Raw genomic sequence first — 25,517 nt, forward strand, 5'->3', positions numbered from 1 at the left:
AGAGAACTAAACAGAATTAATATACTTACCAAAAGGAGACAAAATGATCATCACATATAGATGCTCTGAATGTACAAACCTAAGAATGAACAGAAAAAATAAGTACATCTGTCAGGGGTTTGGTTACAAAATAAGAGACAACTACTATTGGTTAAGATCTTTTACCTGCAAAGAACTGTGCTGGGGGCATGCTACACATTGTTTCGTTTAATTTTGACAGCAAACCCATGAGATGGATTTTAAATAGACGTTCACAGACGTTAATGGCGGAGCTGGAATTTAAACCCAAGATCTACTTGACTCTAAAGCTGATTCTCTTAATGACTATAGTATATACCACCACACACTCCCCTCACACACACTGCCTGTGCAGACACATAACAACCAAAGTGTTTCTAGGTGCTAGTAAAACTCTTAGAAAATATGATGAGGGAGTAATCATATTCACAATAAAATCAACAAAAAGTGAAATACATAGCAAAAAATGAAAACCAAAAATCTTATTACCTGTATGATGAACAGTACACATTTTACTGGTGGACGTAAAGAATTCGTATATGTATATGTATGTATAAGCAACACCCCCCCACCCCATGTGTGTGTGTGTGTGTGTGTGTGTGTGTGTGTGTGTGTGAATGTGTGAATGTGTACTTGCCAGATCTTGCAGTTGGGATGGTCTTTCTACCTGTAATACCTAAGGACAGATTTGGACATAATGTTGTAACATGGTGACAGAGTGTTGAAAGTATTAATATGTAAAGTGTTTTTCCAAGTAAAAAAAAAAGGCCTAATTCTCAATAGAAAAGAGTGCAGAAAGTATTATAAGCAGTTCATAAAAGAAAAAATTGAAATGATCAGCAAGTATAAGAAAAAAACGTCAGCCTCACTGATGAATAAAGAAATGTAAGTTAAAATGACCACATGCCTTGCTGGAGGGAGTATAAATTTATATGTTCTTCTGAGGAGTGGTTTGACAGTATGTGTGAAAGGCCTTAAATATAAATCATAATTTTTTTCTCTGGTAATTCTAATTCTTAGAATTTTCCAATTGAAAGAATTAAAGTTATGCACAAAGGATAATTTTTGCTCTGATTTTTATAATAGTGAGAAATTAGGACCACGTTAAATGCCAAACATTAGGAAGCCATTTAAATAAATTATAGACCATGTCATGGAAAAATATGCAGGAATTTTAAATAATGTTATAAAAGAATATTTAATAACCTGGGGGAAAATTTGATATATTTTTAAATGGATAAAAAGTAGGTTATGGAATGGTGTGAATAGTATGCTCTGAATAATTTTAAGTATGTGTGTGTGTTTAAATCTTGGAGGATATAAGCAAAAATGTCAACCCAGATCATCTCTAAAATGGTGAGATTATGGATGATTTTATTTTTGCTTCTATATTTAAAAATTTTAATAATTTCTTTAAATAAAAGGTGTTGCTTTGAGAGTTCAAATAAAAGAAACAAATATTTATAAAATATATACGCAAAAAGTAAGATTGGACTTCCCTGGTGGCGTAGTGGTTGAGAGTCCGCCTGCCGATGCAGGGGACACGGGTTCGTGCCCCAGTCCGGGAAGATCCCACATGCCGCAGAGCGGCTGGGCCCGTGAGCCATGGCCGCTGAGCCTACGCGTCCGGAGCCTGTGCTCCGCAACGGGAGAGGCCACAACAGTAAGAGGCCCGCGTACCGAAAAAAAAAAAAAGTAAGATTAAAAAGGAAATACACCCTCCTGTGCTTACTGCTGCCTAATGGGAGTGCAGGTGATTATTATTTTACCCTTTATATCTTTTTTCTTTACTTTGATCGTGTATTAATTTTAAAACCATAAAATATAAGCAACAAAATTTTAAAAAGTAAAGGGGGAGAGGAAAGAAGGATAAAGGAATCAACCCCCAAAACTCTTTAGCACAGTAGAAATGCCAAAATAGGTCCTTCATTCATTCATTCCCTCACTCATTCATTTTACAATTGCTGACACGAAGTGCCTATTATGTGCCAGGCTCTGTCTCCAACAATGAGAACACAGTGGCAAAACAGAATAAGTGTGAATTCTGCTCCTATGGAACTTGGCAGTATCTGGTGAAGCCTGACATGAAGTGAATGTATGTGTAACAAAACATAATTGAAAATTCTGAAAGTCTATTATGCATAAGAAGAGGGTTTTATGAGAATAAACTCACAGAAGGTTTATATATGTATGAACGTAAATATTTAAGAGCATGATTAAGAAAAAGTGATGTTTAGGAGAAGAATGACTAGATGATGAAGGTATACTGGGTAAGGAGGCAAAGAGGGAAGAAGGGAAAAGCATGTAAAGGTACTTTATCATCTTCCGAAGAAACTGGGATGGGATATGGTTGATTGTGTAATGTTTCTGATTATTTGTGAGTGAGCAGAGAATGATAAGTGTGTGTACTTAAGGCAGAAATGATAAAATAATTATAATAATCTGGAAATTTGGAGACCTTTCTATTACCCATGGCAGACTTAATTAGAAGCTTTGCTTTATGGCCAGTTTATATACTCAAAAAGAAGACTTTTGTTTTTCAGCATTAAATGAACCCACCATAGACTATGGCTTTCAGAGACTGCAGAAAGTCATCCCAAGGCATCCTGGAGATCCTGAGAGATTAGCTAAGGTAAAATGCTTTGGAAAATGACACGTGAAAACCTTCTTGGAGAATTTCAGCAAACTTAGATAAATCTAGCGACTTAAGTCTCTTTAAAATTAAATTAGGCATTGAAATTTGGCTAAGCTGGAGATACAAGATGCGCATAAAATATCTACTAACTGTGAAATATGTTATGGTCAATCTCTGAGGAAATATGAAATCTGAAAAGTTGGGCCTATGAAACAAACACACTACAATTATTCAGCTTATAAAACTTTGCCAACTTTATGAAAATAAATAATTATATAATTGCCTAAAAGTATAATTTCCCATTCCTTTGTATTTAAACGTAATTTTGTTTACCCGTAATTACAGTGACATAGTAATCCACAATCAAGTATTCAATGAAGGCCTAGATATTTAAGGAAGTGAAAAACACATCCATATATAATTTCTATGAAATGTATCTGTTTCAAATGAACTTGCTCACAAAAATTATATAGTGAATCTGGCCCATTATTTTAGCTTTCTTTATTTAAAAATATGTCAGGGCTTCCCTGGTGGCGCAGTGGTTGAGAGTCCGCCTGCCAATGCAGGGGACACGGGTTTGTACCCCGGTCCGGGAAGATCCCACATGCCGCGGAGCGGCTGGGCCCGTGAGCCGTGGCCGCTGAGCCTGCGCGTCCGGAGCCTGTGCTCCGCAATGGGAGAGGCCACAACAGTGAGAGGCCCGTGTACTGCAAAAAAAAAAAAAAAAAAAAAAAAAGTCAATTTATTAGGTATTAATTAATGAGAAATTATGAAATTTTAACATTTTTATTTACATTTTAAGCACATACATTATAAAATGCCATGTTCTCTTTTCTGTAGTGTGAGTGAAATTCAAGTACCGCAGTTGCTTCTGCATAGCACCTTTGTTTTCCTCTTGGAAAAATCCCCAGCCCCATCATTAAATTAGATGATATCTAGAAAGTAGGTTAATAGCAATTTAAAAGGCTGTTAAAAACAGAAGGTGGAAAAGACAAAATGAGAGGAAAGGGATTACTGATTACTAATTCTCTCTGGTTAAAGTGAACAGGGGGAAATATTACTGAAAGAATTCATCTTTATTAGTAAAATTTTGCAGAAGGCATTGCCAGGATAATTTCAGTACTCTGGACAACTCCTTGGCAAGCAGCTAAACTCAGGTCAATCAATCATTTTGAGACTATTTGGTTAATTAGAATACCAGATTTTTTTAATGGAATGGTCTGTAAGTAGTTTTTAATGGAACTCCCATGACGTTATTAATTTTAGCCAACTTTACCCTTAATTTGGTTGTGTTTTGTTTTGGTAGCCAAGCTATTTGTGGAGCCCTTTTATCGAGAAGTATTTCACATAGATATGCATTTATAGGGGGATTCATACGTGTGATCATATTCTACCTGTCAAACCAAATATAGGACCTCTTGGCTAGTTACTTACACTTTAGGGGGATGCCTGGACTTTCGATTTTTGTACGTAATTTTCCTTTGTGTTGGCCATTTTGGGTTTTACTTTGCTTATATCCCACCCTTTCTTTTCTTTTTCTAGGAAATGCTGTTGAAAAGAGCTGCAGATCTGGTGGAGGCGCTCTATGGGACACCACACAATAACCAGGTTAGGTGCTCCCATTTTGCACCCTCTTGAGTTCAACTCTTGTTGCTTGATAAAAACATTCACCTCAACCTGCCACTTTGTAGGACATCATTTTGAAGCGTGCCGCAGATATTGCTGAAGCCCTGTACAGTGTCCCCAGGAATCCCAGCCAGATCCCAGCTCTCTCCAGCTCTCCAGCTCACAGTGGCATGATGGGCATCAATTCTTATGGCAGCCAGCTTGGGGTCAGCATCTCAGAGTCAACACAGGGAAATAATCAAGGTACTGCCTTTCTCAGAGTCAAAAGGCAAACATCTTATACATTTAAAAGGCTGGTTCTGCTGGAGTGGAAGGAGTTAAAGCTTGATTCTTATAAGAGTGTGTCCCAGGGCTTCCCTGGTGGCGCAGTGGTTGAGAGTCCGCCTGCCGATGCAGGGGACGCGGGTTCGTGCCCCGGTCCGGGAAGATCCCACATGCCGCGGAGCGGCTGGGCCGGTGAGCCGTGGCCGCTGAGCCTGCGCGTCCGGAGCCTCTGCTCCGCAATGGGAGAGGCCACGGCAGCGAGAGGCCTGCGTACCGCAAACAAACAAAAAAGAGTGTGTCCCAGATAAGCAATGCAATCATTGGATTATCTCAACATTAGGTGTATTGTTAGGCTTTGAGCTCTTTAGGTACCTGGCAGAATCCTTTAACTGGAAACATTTAAGAATAAGTATTGTGAATTTAGAAGAGTTTAGGCTTACTAAAACTAGATTTACGGGTATTGTTTGAATAAAATCTACACTTCTGCTATTGTGATCGTCAAACTGAATAATGGAAAGGAGCTGAGTTATTGCTATTCTTGTTAATTACACACAAATTCCTAGTGCCAAGGGTGAATGGCTTAGTTTGGTAACTTCTATTTGTGTATTATCTCATATATATATATATGCAAATGTATACAAATATATAAATACAGCAACACAGTTAACAGTGCTTCTACATGTAAAGCATATTGAGTAAAGGTTTTTGTCGTTGAGGTTGATTTTATTAAGGTGCTAAATTTATCATAAATCATTTTTTACAAGGAGTAAATGTTTCTGCTGATGTACCTCACCTTGGGATAGTTTTATTTCTAATTCTATCATCCATTGCAAGGGAATTCCTCAGTCTCATGCTCAGGGTGAGTTCTTCTTACAGAAATATGGGTGGGACATATTATTACCTTTTTTTTTTCCCCTAAATTTGGGTCATTTCTTAAATAGCTTTAGAGACAGTTATCCTATGTGGGTTATTTCAGGATAGATTAGGGGAGGTCTCTGTGCTGGGGTTTCAGAAGTGTGGGGAGGACTCATCCCACTCTGGACTGGATCTCCGTGCATTCAATTGCGGATGCTTCCGAGTCTTTGGTCAAAGAACAGCCCATTTATTTATTTTTTTAACTTATTTTTTTAAATTGAAGTGTAGTTGATTTACAATGTTGCATTAATTTCTGCTGTACAGAAAAATGACTCAGTTATACACATAGGTACATTCTTTTTTATATTCTTTTCCATTATGGTTTATCCCAGGGGATTGGATATAGTTCCATGTGCTATACAGTAGGACCTTGTTGTTTATCCATTCTAAATGTAACAGTTTGAGTCTATTAGCCCCCAAACTCCCAACCATCCCTTCCCCTACTTCCCCTCCACCTTGGTAACCACAAGTCTGTTCTCTGTGTCTGTGAGTCTCTTTCTGTTTCCCAGATTGGTTCATTTGTGTCATATTTTAGATTCCACATATAAGTGATATCATATGGTATTTGTCTTTCTCTTTCCAACTTACTTCACTTAGTATGATAAGCTCTGGTGTTATCCATGTTGCTGCAAAGGGCATTATTTCGAAAGAACGGCCCATTTAGATGAACTTATCAATGCATTTTAAATGAAAATGTTCCCCACCCCACCCAGCAGGGCATGGTAACAACTTCAGACTTCTATAGCTGTGATCTTCAGAGTGCTAGCGCCTCTTGAAATGTTATCAGGATGCCTTTTCCCCATCACACCCAGAAAAGATGCTATGTTATGTTAAATTTGGGAAACACTAGGTTAGCAAAGTTAAACCGGTTTATTCATTCTCCAGGCCCTTCATATACGAATCTTCAATACGCTACGGTACGCACCATCTGCCAAGCTTTATTTGACCACAGAACGCTTTTCTCAGTGATACCCATCAGTATCTCAGAGGGCTCTAGCGTTACATGAAGTAGGATTTGGGAGATGTCACTGCCGTTAGTCATTCACTCCTTGGTGTGAGTTGGAGATGTTGACTGCCAATGGGAAAGAGGAGGAAGGGGGTATTACAGGGATATGGTTTTGTGCGAGATGGGGAAGAGACAGGAAGATATAAAAAGTTTGAAGACAAACTGCAGACTTTTCCACAGTCAACTTGGAATTCTATAGACTGGGGGCCATGTGGACCTGTGCTGCCATATTTGGTGTGTGTGTGTGTGTGTGTGTGTGTGTGTGTGTGTGTGTGTGTGTGTGTGTGTGTGTGTGTGTGTGTGTGTGTGTGTGTGTGTGTGTGTGTGTGTGTGTGTGTGTGTGTGTGTGTGTGTGTGTGTGTACAGGTTCATTTATCTGAGCTTTCTCTCTGTTGTCCAGGATACATCCGCAACACAAGCAGCATCTCTCCGCGGGGCTACTCTTCCAGCTCTACCCCTCAGCAGTCTAACTACAGCACCTCCAGTAACAGTATGAACGGCTACAGCAATGTCCCTATGGCCAACCTGGGTGTCCCAGGATCTCCAGGATTTCTAAACGGCTCCCCCACAGGCTCCCCTTATGGAAGTAAGTGCCCTGTCCATCCCTCCAGCTCTCCCTGTCTCTCTGTCCCTGGGTTTTACTCTTCAGCCTTTTGAGGGAGGGTAGCATTCCAGCATCTTACTGACTCACGGAGGAGTGGTCCTTCCTGCCTTTTGTACTTTTCCTTTAGTGGACTTGGGCTCATCTGGTTACTCAAAGCTTTTCAAGGGAGAGAAAAGGAGTGAAACGATTCCCTTTTTTACAGGGAAACAATAGATGTGGCTTGTGTAGACGAGAGCAAGGAATTAAGACTCCAACTCAGTTAACATTCTGTACACTCTTCATTAGGCACTTTCAGATGTAGTGTTTTATTTACTCTTCACAAGAATTCTCTGAGGTCAGTATAGGCAAGGAAGTTTAGGTGTCCAGCAGTTAACTGACTTGTGCAAGATCAGACAGCTAGAGTGGAGAAGGACAAGAATCTGGACACAGAGTTGATGACTCCAGGTTATTCTGTGTAACACACCATCTCCCTTTTCACTTTGTTACATGGCTCTCCCCTCCCTTATGTACCTCCAGAGAGACGGAACGTGACTGCCGGTGACAGTGTAATATATGGGGACAGAGGCTCTTAGTCCTAATCTGTGGGCTAGCAGCAAGCTAGACGTTCTAGGAAGTTACGAAAACTCGTTCAGGTGGCTTTGGGGGCTAAGCTGGGACCTTGCACAGTGAGGCCAGGAGCCTTAGAGAAGATGAGGCTACTTAGGGAATATTTCAGGCTGGGGGAGAAGCCACCGGGGAGAGTCTGAGTGAGTGAGCGGAGTGTCCTTGAAATGCTGTACCTTGTTGCAAGGCTCTGCTGCCCAGAGCGGTTCCCTCGTGCCAGGAACAAGGGGGAGTCAAGGCCATTTCTACCGCAGCTCGGGAAGTGGTGCCAAGGGTCTGGAGGCCACCGCTCTCCGCCTTTGGGCCTGTGGTTCCCTGGGGACACACATCCAGGAGTTACTTCTGGGTTATCTGTTCAATTCATTACACTCAACACTCATACTAAGTGTGGTGAAGATATAGTAGCCAAGCAGCAGAGGTTGGTTCTCCCAGGACAACTAAAATCTCGTTGCTGCAAAGACATGCGTTCTTCATGGTGTCCTGTGAGATGGCCAATTAGATCAATGAGATCAGAGGGACCAAGGAAAACAAACTGTTGCTTGCTTTATTTATTTATTTATTTACTTACTTACTTACTTGTTTTTAACCTTCTCTTGTTTCAAAAATGTTCTGGGGGAATATTAATAGTCAGATGGGCAGCATGAAAGTGTAAAATAGAGACTATAAGAAACATAAAAGAAAAAAATATGTATCAGAAAATGAGATGAATCCAAGGGTTACAATGGATGCCGTCTGGTCTATTCAAGGGAGTCATTAATTTGGTTCGGAGGCTTACAAGATGGTAAAGCAAAGAGACAAACACTATTTGTTATAAAATTTTATGTCCACACATTATTAGTAGTAGCAATAGTAGCAGCCGCTCAAGAGAAACCTGATTTTTCTGTGGCTGAGACCTTGGAGAGATTTCTCCCATGCATCCTTGTGGAGAGGGTACCCTATGTGCAGAAGGGACCACATCTTCAATAGCCCCTGCAAGTGATACAAGGACAAAAGAGCCATTGTGTAAATAATGTCACATGATAACGGTCACAACAGTAAGAGTAATTTACAGTCACATTCTACCTTACAGCTTAAAAAGCATGTTCACACATAGAGTCCAATCAGATCCTCACAACCATATAATATGGATATAATAATCATAATAATTTATTATGTATATAATTTACATGTTTATATATTTATTAATATAATTTATTATACTAGTATCATCATCATTTTCCCTTCTAAGATATGAAGGGTTATTAAATGACTTACTCAAGGGTTCATTGCCAATAAACAGTAAAAATGTGGCTAGATCATATGTCATCAGATTCAGGATATCATGTTTTTAAATTATTCAGTAATATTAAAAATATTTCATGTCTTTATAACACATTATTAGGCTGAGCCGTATGAAACCACCTCTTCTTTATTTCCAAAATGTGTAATTTCATATGTTCAATCATACATACGTGGTTGAACCATGTGATATTCTCATTTTTGTAGATCAAAAATGGTTAATATAACAATATAGTGTTTAGTGTGGTGATGGGTGAGGGAGAGTGGAAAAAAAAGACAGGAAGGAGTGGGTGGGGTGTGGGTGGAGAGACAGAGAGAAAGAGAGAGACAGAGAGAGAGTGAATGGATGAATGAAATTGCCCATCTGGTGTGGATGGCTTGATGTTTCTTACTAGATAATTCATTCGGTAGAAAGGGACCCTTCCCACTCCAGCAAGTGACAACTTCCTTCCATTACCCTTTCTTGATCAGTCAATCCCACTGCCATAAGAAAAACAGTAACACCCTGTCTTCAAGTCACCCATTAAAACAAGAGAGCATGCACAACATAGAAAGAGGAAGGTGCCCTGCCCAGAGGGAGTGGGAAACACAGCAGAGAATGTCCTCTTGTTTCCTACTGGGTCTGTGAGACCCCTTGCACCTTCCTTTTCTGAGGAACGGTCTGAAGGAATTGCAGACTGGGACTGGAATTCCAAACAGTGCATTCATTACAATAAAAATCCCCTACTGCAAAAATACTGAATACCCTATGGAGTTCATTACAATAGCACGTGACCTGTATTTCTACCCAGCTAAGTCTCAAATTCTCTGGGAAATACAAAAAAATTGTTTTAAATAAAAAAAATTAAAAAGCTCAGGGGGATACCATTTCGTCAGTTCAGTTGCTTGTGTCTGAAAACACCCTTCTCTGATTTTTCATTTTATTTTTTAAACTAGTCTGATGTGGCTGGGCCATGCCACGGAGCAATCACTTGCCAGAGACGTTAAAAAGAAATAAAGTCAAACCTCTCAGTCGAGTTGACTTGCATGACGGCCAACGCAGAGTATCAAAAACCTGCATCTTTACTGTTTTTGCTCTCACACCACTTCAAAAATGGCCAAACAGATGTTTTTTCAATTCCACATACAAACTTCACTTCCTGGCGGTAGCAGTATGTGCCAAGTTCCAGCTCAGTGCAAGTTTTTATGGCTGAATTCTAAACCCCTGACAATAGGAGGTTATAATGAAACGCTGACAGACCCCTTAGCGCCAACAAATGCAATGGCTCGATGCAAAGGAGGATGTGTGCCTGGTGAGTTCCAGCTGGGACGGTGCAAGCCAATCAATCAATCCTTAGAAGAAGAAAAGTGGTTTTTCCTTAACTCCCCATGTTCACAGAGATTTCTGGGCTAGAAGTGCTTGCCTTTACTTTGGCCTCTATCCACAGAGAGAGGTGTCCAGAGAAATTTTCAATTTCAAGTATGTGTGATCCACTTTCCTAAAACAGTACACTCTGGTGTCCCCAAAGATGTTCTACTCAACAAGCCTGCAACACCCAAGGGACCACTTCTTCCAAAGTAGAATAGCCACCAAGCACATGCAAAGTTTGGAACAGGATCCATGCAGACAGAATCCTTCATCCCCGGCCTCAGGGATTCCTACTTCAGTTATATAGTCTTAGAGTCTGTCCCAGGCCTCAATATTTTCATGTTTTCAAAAATAAATATCAAGACATTTTCTGTTGTAGAGTGTTAAATGATTATGGTAGAACATTTAGAACATGTGGAAATAGTTTTTAAAAGAAAGTACACTCCCATTGTAAAAAAACACCTTGTTAATATTTTGGTGTATTTCTATTGTCTTTTTCTTCAGAAAGGAAAAAAAAAAATCCTACAATTGTAACATTCTCACTGTAGGCGCATTGAAAAGCACGCCTATGTAAAAAAGAAAAGAAAAATGACACTATTTCTATGCAGAGATAACCACGGTTAACTTTTACAGTATAGCCTTGCAGTTATGGATAGATACATTCTGAAAATTACAGCGTCTGCTCTGATGCACAGCTGATGGGTTTCAGCCATAAGATCAATGAAAAAGAGAGCAGAAGAAAGATGGCAAAATTCTCAGTCACAGATACGAAGCTAGGCTCCATAAAAATCCATCAGTGCAGGCCTGTGTCCTAAGAACGGAGAACAGACATGAGGAGTGGCGTTTGCATTGCAAAGTTAACTACAGTCAACGAGCTTCTCCCAGGAATCTGTGAAAGAACGGTTAACAGACAACCTTGTTTACAGGCAGTTAAGCCTTAGATCAAAGAGGCACATTAACATCCAGGAAAGCTATTATGCCTATCGCTCAGGATTATATTCTTTTTTCCCAAAGAAGTAGAGATTTTCCGTTTGTTTCTTTTAACAGCTTTTGCTGCTTTGTGCTACATCAAAAGTAATACGTGTTCATTGTAGGAAATTTTGAAAATACAGACAAGTGAGAGAAAGAAATGTAAGAATCTTCACACTTCTGTCAGCCAGATATCGTCATTAAAAATTTGGATGTGTATCACATCCTTCTAGACTTTTGTGTATTTTTTAAAAAATAAAAGTGGGCTCACTGTCTGTGTTATTATGTAATCTGCTTTACTCATCTGAGGAGGTGTATCTTTCCATGCCATTAAATATTCTTCTCCAATATTAGTTTTAATGTTTGCATAGTGGTCCATTTTATGGACCTAATATAGTTTACCCTATTGCTGGTCACTTCACTTATTTCCCAGTTTTTCAAGACTATAAAAACGCCCTTGGATTTTTTTTTTTTTTTGCACATTTATGATTATCTCCTTGGGATTAATTTCTAGAAATTAAATTACCGGGTTAAAAATATGCACATTTTCAAATACTTTGATACATATTATTGAAGCCCCTCCAGAGAGGTTAGTACTCCCCTTAGAAAAGGAATAGTATCTGTTTCCCCGCCCTCTTAAGTTTTTCTTAATCTTTATCAATTTGGCAAGTGGAAAATAACATCTCATTACTGTTTTAATTTACATATGATTACTAATCGGTTTGACCATTTATAGGTCTATAAAGGCCTTTTGGTCATTTTCATTTTTCCTTCTGTGACATTCCTTTTCACTTCCCTTGCCCATTTTTCTAGTGGGATGTTCTCTGATTAATTTATAAAAACTTATTAGCTACTGAGAATCTGAATATATCTAAATAATGATGACAGATATTTTTCCTAATTTGTCATTTGCCTTTTCTGTATGTGTTACAGAAATATTTTTGTCATGTCTTACGATGTTCTGTTTAGGTTTGGGGGTTGAAAGGATTAGGTAAATTACATAACTTCCTGACTTTTCTACTAGCTCCTTTTTAATTTTGCTTTTACAAATAACTGTTTAATCCACTTAGATTTACTTTCGTGTTTAACACGAGGAAGCACTCTAAATTTTGTCTCCAAATGGCTAGCGTATTGTTCCCATGTGTTTATTTCCCCACTAATTTGAAATGTCACCTTTATTAAGTTCTAATTCTCATGTATACTCAGGTCTGTTTCTGGACTCTATTTTCGCCAAGGATTTGTCTGCCTGTTTCTATGCTAGTATAACACTGATTTCATTTGTGTAGGCTTATCGTAAGTTTTAATATCTGTTAAGACAAACGCCTCCTTAAAAAAATTTTTTTTAACAAAACTTTCTGGCTGTAACAGTGTGGTTGTTGTTTTAAATAGATAAATATAGAAGTTATGTTTGTTGACACACACAGATTAAAATTTCCTTTAGGCTTTTTATTATAGCCGCATTAAATTTTAAATTTGGATGTAATTTGACATTTTACAAAAATTCTGTTAAAAACATTTTAAATGGGCATGTTACAGCTCTGTGCTTATTCAGCTCTGTAACAATTCTTTTACACCACCTGGTGAAGCCTGAAGTGACTCCTTTCCCACTGAGAGGTGGTGGCCATGCTAATGAGCATGCTTTTAGATCTGTTACTAAAAAAGAAGTATTTGCAGAAGTGAGTCGTATGCTGAATATACATGGAATTGAGTGTGTGTGTGTGTGTGTGTGTGTGTGTGTGTGTGTCTGATTCACATTATAAAAACCCTCCTCTATCATGGTGTATGAGGGGAGATTCTGCTATTGCAGACTCAGAAACCAAGGTGCCATTCTGGTGCTCGCATGGATCACATAGTATGGCAGAGATTCCATGGTGGGCAGAACCAGGGGCTCCTGATTCTCAGTGTTCCTTTGGCCTCTGATTCTGTGCCTTACAGAAAGAGGAGAGGACTCACCCACCCACCCTGCTCACACACACACATTTCACTGACGCTAAAACCAAGGCTAGAAGAGGAGATTGACTTGGAACTATGAATAAGATCCATTCTCAGTGCTTAAACCTGTATCCTCTCCCATAGCAATAGTGAATTAGCCAGATTTCTTCTTCATTTGCATCTTCAAGTATTACATGAGATTCTTTAAGGATTTTTTCCTCCTTTCCAATTTTTTCTCTTTTTTATTGACATATAGTTGAATTACAATGTTGTGTTAATTACTGCTGTATAGCAAAGTGACTCCGTTATACATATATATACATTCTTTTTCATATTCTTTTCCATTATGGTTTATCACAGGATATTGAATGTAGTTCCCTGTGCTACACAGTAGGACCTTGTTTATTCATTCTCTATATATCGATACCACCATTTTTTTCTTTTGATTCACATTACTTGTGGAAAGACCGAGATGTATTTGGATGCCTCCTTCTGCACTGCCCTTTAAATCAGGACCACTTCAGGATAAGAAGTTTTTAGATAAAGCTCTTTTTTTTTGAAGTCTTTGGTTTGTCGTACGGCTGTAAAAGACATCATATTGGAGGCATGCTGTATGATTGCTTTATATAGACAATTTGTGAACACAGCCCAAAGTCTATCTTTATATGGAGAGGGGGGAAATGGGGATGGAGTCTTCCACAGGATATCAGAACACTGGACCTTCAATTCACCTCGTACTTGGTCTTTGAACCATAACTCGCACTCATGTTCTCACTTTCAGATTTACTTTGTGGAGTATCTGGACCACTGATGATATGAAGTAGAGGTCAGCACTCTTAGCCTTTGTCACGGCCTTTGCCATTACATTGCAGTAATTCTTCTACCAAGTCATGTGACTTGGACAGTTCAGAATTCTGGACATTATGCTAAAATGAGCCCCTGAAACTTGACCTCATACTATAAAATGCTATCTCGAACAATTCTACCCTTGTGAACTCAAGTTTACCCCTTTCTCGAGCAAGTTGAACCCAGGAGGAGATTATCTTCTTGTATGATGTGACTTGGTGGAGTGTCTGACATTAAGACATGGGGCCCTTCGTTGTGTAAATTGCCTTTGTTTTTCCTGGAAATCCACAACACTTAGTTTTTGGCTTCCTTTAAGTCAGTTTAATGTTAATATTGGTATTTTTTCCTACACATCACATCAGAGGAGGCTGACTTGCAGCTTTATTTCCCAGGAGCTCTGAAAGTAGAGGAAGAAGGAGGTAATCTCTTAAATGTTAATAAACTTTTACATTTAATGAGGAAGTGGCCCATAGAGATGGTGCACTCAGAGAAGATGCCAACCCGACAGATCAAGCCTCCGGTGCCCTGAGAATTGCCAGGGAAGCACATGGCTCCCAGACAGGACTACTTTTTAGGGTAAAAAAAGAGGTTTCTGATTTTTAGTAGACTGGATAATTTTTCAGTTGTTGGTCTTAGCCTTCTCTTGTCGAGCTTCTACTTGTGGATTAAGACCTATCACAATTTCATCTCCTGCTGACACTTTCCTGACTCTTCCAGGCAGAAAAGCACCCTGCCCGCTGTATCTCAGCGTCGTGGACACTCCTCCAACAGGACAATGACCCTATTAGGTTTTTTTATTTGTTTATTCCTCCCACGGGACAGGGCAGGGACCTTGTCACATTCAACTTCTTTTTGAATCCCTGGAATCAGGAACAATGCCTGGAATAAATTCGTAATTTCTCAAGCAATGTGTAGAGGTTGTATGTACTGAAGAGAGAACTTAACTCCTAGATCTTTCTCTTTCTAAAAAAGGATTGTGCATTTGCTTTCCAGTCATGTCATCAAGTCCCACTGTTGGATCTTCCAGCACGTCCTCCATCCTCCCATTTTCCTCTTCAGTTTTTCCTGCTGTCAAACAGAAGAGTGCCTTCGCCCCCGTCATCAGGCCCCAAGGCTCCCCTTCACCTGCTTGCTCCAGTGGCAATGGAAATGGATTCAGAGGTAAGCAAAGTAGCACCGTGGGTATCGGCATGATACGTGTGCCACAGGGTCCGCAAAGAGCGAGCAAACAGCTCAGCATCCTTCTGTATCTCTAGTCATTTACCTACAAGGAGATGCTTTGGTGTTTTCAACATGAGACCCGAATGACTTGTACAGCTGGGCTAGCTCTCTATCCAAGAGCAAGATGGGGGAATAACAGAGAAGTCGGACAACTCTGCAAGGACACAAATTAACTGTGGTGGGGTCACATACACCCTCTAGGAGCATCGGACTCCCCAGACCTCTGCTTTTCACAAGGCCATGTCACTATTTCCCAGAAGGTGCCTGGCCAACCACAGCAGATGCTACATGGTGACTACTGCTTACCGAATCAGCTTGCCATCTGCAGTGCATTCCCAGTCCCATGGCACGAATGGACAAGATCCGTCAGGAGCCACGAGCAAGTTCTGAGAATTCTGGTTACATGCTGGTCAAATTGATAGCAGGTGCCTGATCAGGGGTGGGGTAGGGAAGAAAGAAAAAAAAGATATACTGGATCTAAGAACAAACATTAATATCCCCCGTCAAACCCATTTTTGAGCAATGTCCTAAAATATAATATGACATGACATAGCACGAATGTGATGAGTACATGAGAATCTAATCATCTCATTGTGAATGGGAGGCAGCTGATGGCAAAAGAGCAAATTGGAAACTGCTGAACGCCAGGGAGCTTAACGACCCACATTATTTTTAGGCAGCTCCCTGCGTCTTGACATGAAAACATTCACGACAAGCAGTGTTGGCTAGAACCAAAGAGGGCAGAGGTTTGGTTTGGTTAACCCCTCGTGGATCAAAGCCTCTGAGGTCAGCTGTGCTGTCCCTGGAATGGCATCTGCCTAGTGGCTTTATGATTGCGCAGGGGTTCCCGAGCCCCTGGGGACACCCGTGAGGGTGCACTCGCCCGTTGTGGCCAAGCACAGCTCTGGGAGGTACGTCAGCTTCCTGACACATCCTACCATTAGAGCGATGGTACCTCCTTGAAGTCAAGTGACTTGACAGACAAACTGTGAAATAAGAGTTGAAAGCCCAGCCCTCAGAAGAGCCCCTAAAAATTCTTTTGCTTCTAACTAGACAAAGCAGCTGGGTCTACATGCCGCCCAGCATGGGAATAGTTGGAAACATCTGTATATTTGAATGAAAAAAATATATATATATGTATTTGCTTTTTATCCAGATGTCAGATCCAGAGAGAAACAGGCTCAGCCTGTAGCTGAGCGTCTCCACCTGCCGCACCTCCCAACAAAGGCCAGTGGTTTCTAGCCTGTCATTAGGGGACATGCTCAGAACTTTTCCCACGATGGCTTCACCTCCAGACTGGGATAGGAAACAATTGATGAATTTTTGCTGCACATTCCCCTCCCCTATCTCCCCTTCAGCAGTATGACTCCCCTTTCCAAGTACTATGGTTTCAGTCATGTCCCTTAAACCTGGCAGGGTTGCAGCAACATGGATGGACCTATAGATTGTCATACTGAGTGAAGTAAGTCAGAAAGAGAAAGACAAATATTGTATGATATGGCTTACATGTGGAATCTAAAGAACGGGTACAAAGGAACTCGTACCTATCTACAAAACAGAAATAGAGTCACAGATGTAGAAAACAAACTTATGGTTACCAGCGGGTAAGGGGAGGAGGGACAGATTGGGGGATTGGGATTGACATATACACACTCCTATATATAAAACAGATAACTAATAAGGACCTACTGTAGAGCCCAGGGAACTCTACTCAATACTCTGTAATGGCCTATATGGGAAAAGAACCTCAAAAAGAGTGTATACATGTATATGTATAACTGATTCACTCTGCTGTACAGCAGAAACTAACACAGCATTGTAAATCAGCTAAACTCCAAGAAAAATTTTTTAAAAACCTGGCGGGGGCCACACAGGTTTCGTTGGGGAAATGCAGAGTGAGAGGCCCAACAAAGACTAAGGGCAAAGGGCAAGCGCACGTGCAGGAGGAGAACAGGAGGGGTACAGCCCTTCCTTCATTCCAGGCAACTCCTGCAAATATTTTCAGCTTCACTTGGAGGAAGAAAAGTGCAACTTGACTGCCACTTGCCGCCCCTCCCCCAGCCCCTCTCTCACACAGGGACTGAGTCAGGGGAGCAGAGCTGGTTGACTCAGACCCTTCTGGGTCTGTGCTGTCCAGGGAGACCCATCTGTGGGGCCTGCCCAGCTTGCAGCCCTCAGGGAGGCCAGGACAAAGCTTTCACTGGCAGCCATGGCCTGGAATCCCCACCCTGCTAGTGGCTGCAGGCCCAAGGGCCCCTGTGGTGTCACCTGGTCAGGGTGCAGTTGTCCCAAAGAGCTGGGACGGTCTGTGTGGTCACAGCAAGGTTTCCTGGTGGAGGCAGCAGCAGCTGAAATAGCCAGAAGACCCCCTCTAGGGTCCCCAGCCATGTGAGCTTCTGGCACTACCAGTGACAGAGTGTCTGAGCAGCACATTCTTAACTGTGTGTGCAGGAGTGACAACTGAGTTGGTTACACACGGACACAGGTCCTGGGCTCTAGTTGATTTCTATAGCATCACTGAGAAGTCCTGAGCCTCTTTGAGGTCCTACAACTCCTCCGAATTGCCCTGGTGATTTTAACCTTGAGGAGAAGGATGGGGGCCGGGATGGAGGAGGAAACGGTGGAGGGGAAGCAGACAGCAACACTTAAATTAGGAGCTGGAGACTGAAAAACAAAGAACTATGAAAATACAAAGTAGTGTGTGGAGAAATAGGAGAGAATTCCGAGGGGAACCACAAAGGCTACCAGCTGTGGGAAGAACACGGAACTTGACTTCAACAGACACTGCAGGCTGTACCAGGGCATCCCTACCAGTCACTATCATCGGAGAACCTCAGTCTCCTAGCCTGTTAAACAGGAGAACTGATCGCTCTATCCCAAGGTGGTTGAGAAGCAACGTGTGCGAAGAAGTAGGAAAGGTGAAGGACATTTCATACATGGAGCTGACAGGGGATGCCTTCCAGAAGCCTTCACTCTGGTTCTTCCTCATTTTGGACCAGTGACTAAGCAGTTCAAGGTCCAGCATCACCAGGTGTCCCGTTGGTGCAGAGAGGGAGAGAGCCACGCTGACCTTGAATACGCTGCCTGCAATCACTGAATGAAGGGATCCTGGGGTGACGGGGGCTGAGTGGCAGGACGCTCCATCTCTTTAGGGACAGTGGGAGGGTGTAAATGTGGCCCGAGGCGGAGGGTGATCACAGGCTGAGAGGGAGTTTCTTTCCGCTTGCTCTAAGCTGAGGTGGTTTTAGTCACCCGCAGAGGGACTGTGCAGCCAACACTCCGAGACTCGCTGACTGTGCCTTGATCCCACGTGCAAGATGCTGAACCAAGTGCCTTACAGGAATTATCTCGTTCCAGCCTCTCGTGCGACCCAAAGGCGAAGGTCATACTGGCATCACCATTTTTAGTTAAGGAGCTTGCCACACAGCCAGTGACTGATGACTTTAACTCAGACATTTTGACCCTAGAGCCTGCACTCCGACAGCCCGCTGTCTCTCTGGGGACAGAAGTAGTATAGGTCTTCTCTTCACCGTTCGCCCGTACCAACTGTCCACCTGGCCCGAAGAGGGATTATTACGTTCCCATGAAATGTCAAAGGTAAAAAGAAATTGGACAAAGTGCAGTTAAGGATTCTCCCAAATAACTGCTGCTCTCTGTCTGTTGGCTACGGTTTCTACAAGCAAAAAGTCAGGGTCACCACGGAGCAGAGTGCAGCCCACGCAGTGCCTGGTGTGAGACCAGGGAGAAGGAAAATCCATGAAATCTGTTCTTCAGTCGTGCAGTGGATCTTGTTCTCGGAGAGGCTCTGCCCTTTTAATAAGCTCCTCAGATAACTCTCTGAGGACGCAGGAAAAGGAAGGGGCTGATGAGTCTGAAGTGTAATAGACAAGTTAAAGTTGAAAACGTGAGCCCGAAACCTACTGCTGGGGAGCTATACGTGCAGTGTTCATTTTCCCCACCTTCTACCTCATTTATCAGGCATTCACAGTTGATGAGTATAGATCGTTGAGATAATAGTATACACTGTGCCAGATTCGTTTTCCAGCTCCCTCCAGGAAAAAAAAAAAAAAAGAATAAAATAAAATACCTCCTACACTCTGGGATAATTACCAGGGTTGCTATATCTCCAAATCATTGGGGAGTGTCCAGAATTGAACTGCCTTTATTGAAAAGTTACATCGATTCAATATACAGTAATACAGGCAAAAATAATTAAGGGTTTGCTCGCCGCTGTGTAAGACCTTAATCTGGATCTCACAAACATTCAATAAAGGCTGTATGGTCAGGGAAATAGATGGCTGACAATTTTGCCTGAGAAGACTGGCTGGCAAGGAGAGAAAAGGGAAGAGGAGAGGGATGGGGGAAGGGAGGGGTGGGGGAGAGAGGAGGGAAGGAGGGAGGGAGAGAGAGAGAGACGTGTTGGAAGAAGCAGGAAGAATTTTGTCCATTTGCTTATCAGGTTAGTGAACACCGTTCAGCAAAATGCTTCTATGATGTTTGATAAGCCCTTTAGATGAGGCTTAGACAATAAAACTCAAAGGATCAAATTCTAGATGCAGTGTGAAGTCTGGACACAAGGAAACTATTCTGCCAGTTTCCAAGAATGTGAAAATTCGACGGGTTCATCACCCGAAAGCCAAGGCCAGAGGGTTGCGTTTTGCTGTGTGTTTTCCACATTGTGCTGATGCTGCTTTATTTTTCATATCGAGGGGAAACCTTGGACCTGATGCCACCCAGACAGGCATTTGCAGTATCCTCTTGACAGAGGGGCGCTGGACACTGCGCTTGGATTGGGGATGAAGAGTAGAGATTGGGGTGACTCCCAAATTAGGAACTCAATTAAGTCTTTTGTTCTAGTGGATCAGCATCCCTTAGTGAATGGACATCACGTACAGCTGTGAGCCCCAAAGGAAGATGAGCTAGTTAGGGAAAAAAAAAAACTCATCCAATTTCAGCTAGGATGGATAGAAACCTAGGATGGATAGAAAGTCCGATTTGTTATAAACGATGCCTAGTAAGTAACTCAATAGGCTTGGCACCTGGAATATATTTTCCTCTTCCAACCATATAATCTAGAAATTATTTTAGTCTAAGAGTGAAAAATATATTAGACATATATTACAATTTAGTTTACACGTTTATGTCTCTTATGTCATGTATACAACCTGTTAATGTAAAGCAAAACATAATTTCTGGCCTCCCAAGCAAAACTTCAACAAGCTTTGTTTATGTTTCAGTGATTCAGTAAGGCTCTGGTGCCTCTCATTGGCTGTCTGCTAGACCAGACCTGGAGAAAATGGGTTCCCATATCAGCTGAGGGCACCATCTCCCTGGACGGTACCAGACTGTCCATCCCAGGCCCCGCCCCTCTCTCTGGTTTCTAGACCTTGATGTAAAGAATCTCTAAGTCTCATGCCTGTGCCACTCTTCCCTTGCAGCCATGACCGGACTTGTCGTGCCCCCAATGTAAAGAAGAGGAAGAACTGCTTTCTTATAGCACAAAACTGCTTACTCTGATGGACCAATAATGAAGAAAGCACTAGGAGCTCTCTGGGGAAAGTTGTGCCCCAGGTGAACATGATGGACAGATCTGGGTTTGCAAGGAGCTGCCTCTTACCTGGTCTCACGTTTCTTGTGTAGCTCTGATGGTAACTACACAAACTGACCCTCTTGGGAACAAGGACAAAAGATGTCATTGACGTAGTCAGTGCTAAGAGCAGAAATGCAATTCTTTGTTATGAACATTATGAGAACCACCTTCCTATGTTTGTAAAATATTTAAGAAAAAAAATTGGCAAACGATTCATGCTTAATATTTTGGATACTATTTGTTTTTCTTTGTAGGAAAAAAAAGTTGAAAGTTTCTATTTTCTATGAAGCCTTTCAGATACCAATTTAGTTTATGCAGAAAAAAAATTGAACAAAACAGGGTACCAGCATGGAAGACTTTCTTAAAATGAAACCTGAATTGAATGATGAAATGTTGTTGTATGTGTGTTTGCTTATAGTTTAATCTCTTTAAAAAACAAACAAAAAAAAAAAAACAAAAAAAGGGAAAAATTTTAAAATGTTTTACAATTATTTAAATAAATAAACGTGTAACTTATTGTAGGTAGAGGTAGAAATTAAGACCTTTTTGGAAGAGAGAGGAATTTCTCTTCCTGATGTAAAATGGAAGTGATGCAAACATGTAGTAACAAGTTTAAAAGGTGTGTGATTATTACTGCAGTTACTTACTAGACTCTTATCCCCCATCCCGCATCCCCCTCTTTTTCCATCATTTTACTGACCCACAGGCAAGAACATGCATCTTATATAGAACCACCCGATGCAGAAACGATGCAAGTCCATGCACGTACACAAATACTCAAACCCATCAATCCACTCCCAGCTCCGTCTGCTTTCTAAATAGTCTACACGTCCCTTTAGGTGTTCACTGTTTGTGAATACATAATTTTTAAAATTTATATTAGCGTTCAACATTCTCCCCTGAGCAGTGCAGAGAACTCCCATGTTTTAGTGTGTCCCCGGCTTTGCATCCCAGGGAAAGACGGGTCTCACCTTAAAGACAGCCAAAGCCATGTGACTTTCCCAAACAAGTGGCCTCTGTGGAATCTCCCTTTCAGAGCCCCTCCCTCCCTCCTCTTTGGTTACGTGGTTCAGCACAGAGATTTAAGCCCCACAGAACTTCAGAAACTGGATTTGAAGACGGTGACTCTGTTTCTTGGACTCTTCATCGTCAATCTTAGGATGTTCACATCCTTTCTTCTCGCTGCAGATCTCCCCTTTCATGGCATTAAACTCACTTGAAAAAAATATGTATTCAACTTGACACCGTTTCCAGGCAAGAATGTGATGGGGTGCAGAAGAGGCATGTTAAAAGCCCTAATCTCTCTTCTGATCTTCAAAGAAACGGAAACCTAGATTCTTAGCAGGGTCAGAGAGTAGGGGCATCTGTGTTCCAAGCAACGCATTTCCTCAGGCCTGCGACAGGCACTCGTAAGTTCTGGGACTAGCTCTTAGCAGGAGAAACCTTGCAGGAACTGCTAACATGGAGTAAAGTCTTGAAAGCCTGTGTGATCCTGGAGATGTATCCAGAGTTATCTGGATTGCCAACAAGGATGTCATTTTTGTCCAGACCAGGGTTCTCCTTGCTGACTCATTGGCACCACAGTATAGTCTATATACAGACTTCAGTTTGGGCTTCTTGGTTGGGGTTCTATTAGAAATTGATGCAGCTCTGCTGGAAAAACATGTTTAGTGCATCTGAGCCAATTTTGGACTTCATAAATTCAGCGTCCCTTCCATTTGCTCACACCTATTCAACCCCCAATGGTCTTATTTGCCTTTAATCTATTCTAGAACTACCCAGTATGACCCAAATATTATTTCTACGCACATGATAATCCAAGGGTTTGGAAACCTGGCATACTCGTAATTCCTGCTGACCGTCCCTGTCCCTCCTAGTCAGGGCTTAAAGCACCAAAAAAAACAGGGAAACACACAAGAGAACTTTCCCCAGTGAAAAATCTGATGGGAGAGGAAGAGTGTGGATGACAAACATCACCATCCAAAAGTGAAAGCAGAACAAAATTAAGCATGTTTAGACCTGGATTTGAGCCAATCCAACATAAGGAAATGTTTTTTTTTAAGTAGCATCGCTTTTAGAATCTGTGAAGTTTGCTCTTGCATGAAGATGAGTGCAGTACTGTCTTCAAAATGATTGTAGAATTTCTTGGTAGCTTTACACCGAAAAATGTGTGTAACTAAATACCAGACATCCTTGACCATTCAGCTAGAACCTCAGCAGTGACAGATCTATTTAAGTGTACAAATGTGTGTAAGGATGATTTTTAGTGTACTAATAAATTAAAAACAAAGCTACTCTGTCCTCTTTAGTCATTGCTGTTAAATCATTCCGGTCCCAGGTTATTTTTGTGCCACTTGGAATAAGTATTTCTATAGGTAACTACAAATTCTATCCTATCTTTGTAAAAGGAGCTGTGTTAAGATTTTTCACTTAAAGGGACAATTTACTTCATTATTTATCTCATTTTTTGTTATATCATCGTATTTCCCCCCAGTTTTTCTTTGCACATTTCAATATGCATGGTTTAAAAACCATCCCCTTCTCTACCTTTTGTACAGTAAGGTCTCATTTTCAAACTGTATAGTTTCATTTTATCGTTTTGCTTTGTCAGTTATATACAGTATAAAGTTGCTATGCACAGAGCTTTTTGTAAAGACAGCTTTTTTGTTTACTGTTTTTAATGGTCTTACTTATGAAAGAATATCTTGTTTGTAAAATGAATATGTCTACTTCAGTTTTAAACTTTAAATTATCCTAACAAAAAATAAAATTTTTGTACTGTAAAAATAATTGGAACTTGGCCTTTTTAAAAAAAAATTATTTATTTTATTTACTTTATTTTTGGCTGCATTGTTGCTGCACACGGACTTTCTCTAGTTGCGGCGAGTGGGGCTCCTCTTTGCTGTGGTGCGCGGGCTTCAGTAGTTGTGGCTCACAGTCTCTAGAGCGCAGGCTCAGTAGTTGTGGCGCATGGGCTTGGTTGCTCCGCGGCATGTGGGATCTTCCCAGACAAGGGCTCGAACTCGTGTCCCCTGCATTGGTAGGCGGATTCTTAACCACTGCACCACCAGGGAAGCCCGGGCTTTTTTTTTTTGAAGTGGAAAAAATTGAGTTTGGGACTTATTCTTAAGTTTGGGGATTTTCTCATAGCTGCGAGTCCCCGAATTCTGGTTGAGGAAATCTTACTATTATCTTTTGCTTACATGGAAAGTGTTCTGAGGTGCTTACCTGGAAGAGGAAATTCGTATTACTTTAGGCCATTTTTCTGTATGTATTTATTTATGTATCCATCTGGTCAAATCCCTTCATAAAAACTCAATGATCCTACATCCAGTGTTGGACTTTTTGGGGTAGGTGAGTAGTCTACTTAGATTTGAAACTGCAAAATTGAACAAACGTTAAAGGCTGATCCATCAGACACTGAGGCTGGACACAGACGTGATGCTTATTTTTAGATCATAGGAAGAGAACAAGACACATGCCTCTGGAAGGAAATAATTTATAGAAAATAGCTCATACAGGAAGATGGAAGCGCTGTAGGAGCTCAGAGAAGATGGCGATCACAGAGAGCTGGAGTGGTCAGAGAAGGTTCCATGGGGGAGGCAGGGCTTGATGGGGCCTTCAAAGGATGGTAGAAATGTTGCAGTAGAGGTTGGCAGTGAGCACTGCAGAGGGGAAGGCCATCATGAAAAAGGCAAGTAAAGGGAAATTCACAAAGCACCTTTAGAAGAATGTGATTCTGAGCACGATTTTTCCACCAGACTATTCACAAGCACACTCATAATAGGACTATCTGATTTCTTTTACAAGGGTATAGAGATCTGCAAGGAACACATAAATTGTGCTCCTTGCATAAGTGGGTGAGACGCTATTTCTAAGCACTATTCTGAGAAAGCCACTGTGGTTTTGCTTTTTTCCGTGTTGACCGGCTCTCTGCGTAGACTGTGCCTCCCCTGGGTCTTTGCCTGGTGCCTTCTCAGCCTTCAGGCCACAGTTTAAGTAGCATCTACTCAGGGAGGACTTTGCTGACCTCCGATCGTGCAGATTTCCCACCTAGTCTCTTTAGCTGGCCTCTGTTTGTGTCCTTGTAATTTGTATTCATTTGTGGTCCACTTTCACTCGAAGGCTCATAAGAACAGGGCCCTTATCTGTCACAATCCTGGATATGGAGCTCAGAGCCCAGTGCCTGAGATGCCTCACGAATACTTGTTAAATGAGCAAAAGAGAGACTGAATTCTGATTCCTAGAGGCAGCCCTGCCTTGGCATGTGGGAGAGGTAGCTGATCTGTCACAAATGATAGGAAACAGTATCACTTTGAGAATCCACTCTTTAGGGACTATCTTGTCAGTCAGCTAATCCAAAAAAAATGATGGAGTGTGTCTATAATATAAAGTGACTGGTTGTTTAATAAACACAGGAAACTCAAAATGAGAAGGAAGTGAGGAATAAGAAAAGATCTGTGGCTGGTATCCTGTTGGGTAGGTCACCTTGTCCCTTGGCCCTGGAGCTTCTGTGGCTTCTCCTGATGCTCAGATATCATTCCAGAACCAGAAATGGGGTCCTTTGGGGGAATGTACATTCCATTCCTATTCCAGATATGCCACTTGACTTGTCCACCGCAGACCTGAATCTCAAAGAGCTTATGGTGCATTCACTGAACT

The 25,517-nt window shown here is 41.4% G+C and overlaps 1 protein-coding gene across 1 annotated transcript in view; it reads left to right on the plus strand.

The window, feature by feature from the left end:
• Nucleotides 1-23,642, plus strand: part of EBF2 (EBF transcription factor 2) — a 194,202-nt gene extending 170,560 nt beyond the window's left edge. Inside the window, exons 11-16 of the mRNA XM_004270678.4 lie at nt 2,562-2,650; nt 4,196-4,261; nt 4,345-4,522; nt 6,865-7,050; nt 15,038-15,205; nt 20,704-23,642. Coding sequence (XP_004270726.1) covers nt 2,562-2,650; nt 4,196-4,261; nt 4,345-4,522; nt 6,865-7,050; nt 15,038-15,205; nt 20,704-20,735 — 719 coding nt within the window. The 3' untranslated portion in view covers nt 20,736-23,642. The remainder of the gene's footprint in view (nt 1-2,561; nt 2,651-4,195; nt 4,262-4,344; nt 4,523-6,864; nt 7,051-15,037; nt 15,206-20,703) is intronic.
• The last annotated feature ends 1,875 nt before the right edge of the window (nt 23,643-25,517 follow it).

Source organism: Orcinus orca, chromosome 6, assembly GCF_937001465.1.
Source record: "Orcinus orca chromosome 6, mOrcOrc1.1, whole genome shotgun sequence".
Taxonomy (NCBI): domain Eukaryota; kingdom Metazoa; phylum Chordata; class Mammalia; order Artiodactyla; family Delphinidae; genus Orcinus; species Orcinus orca.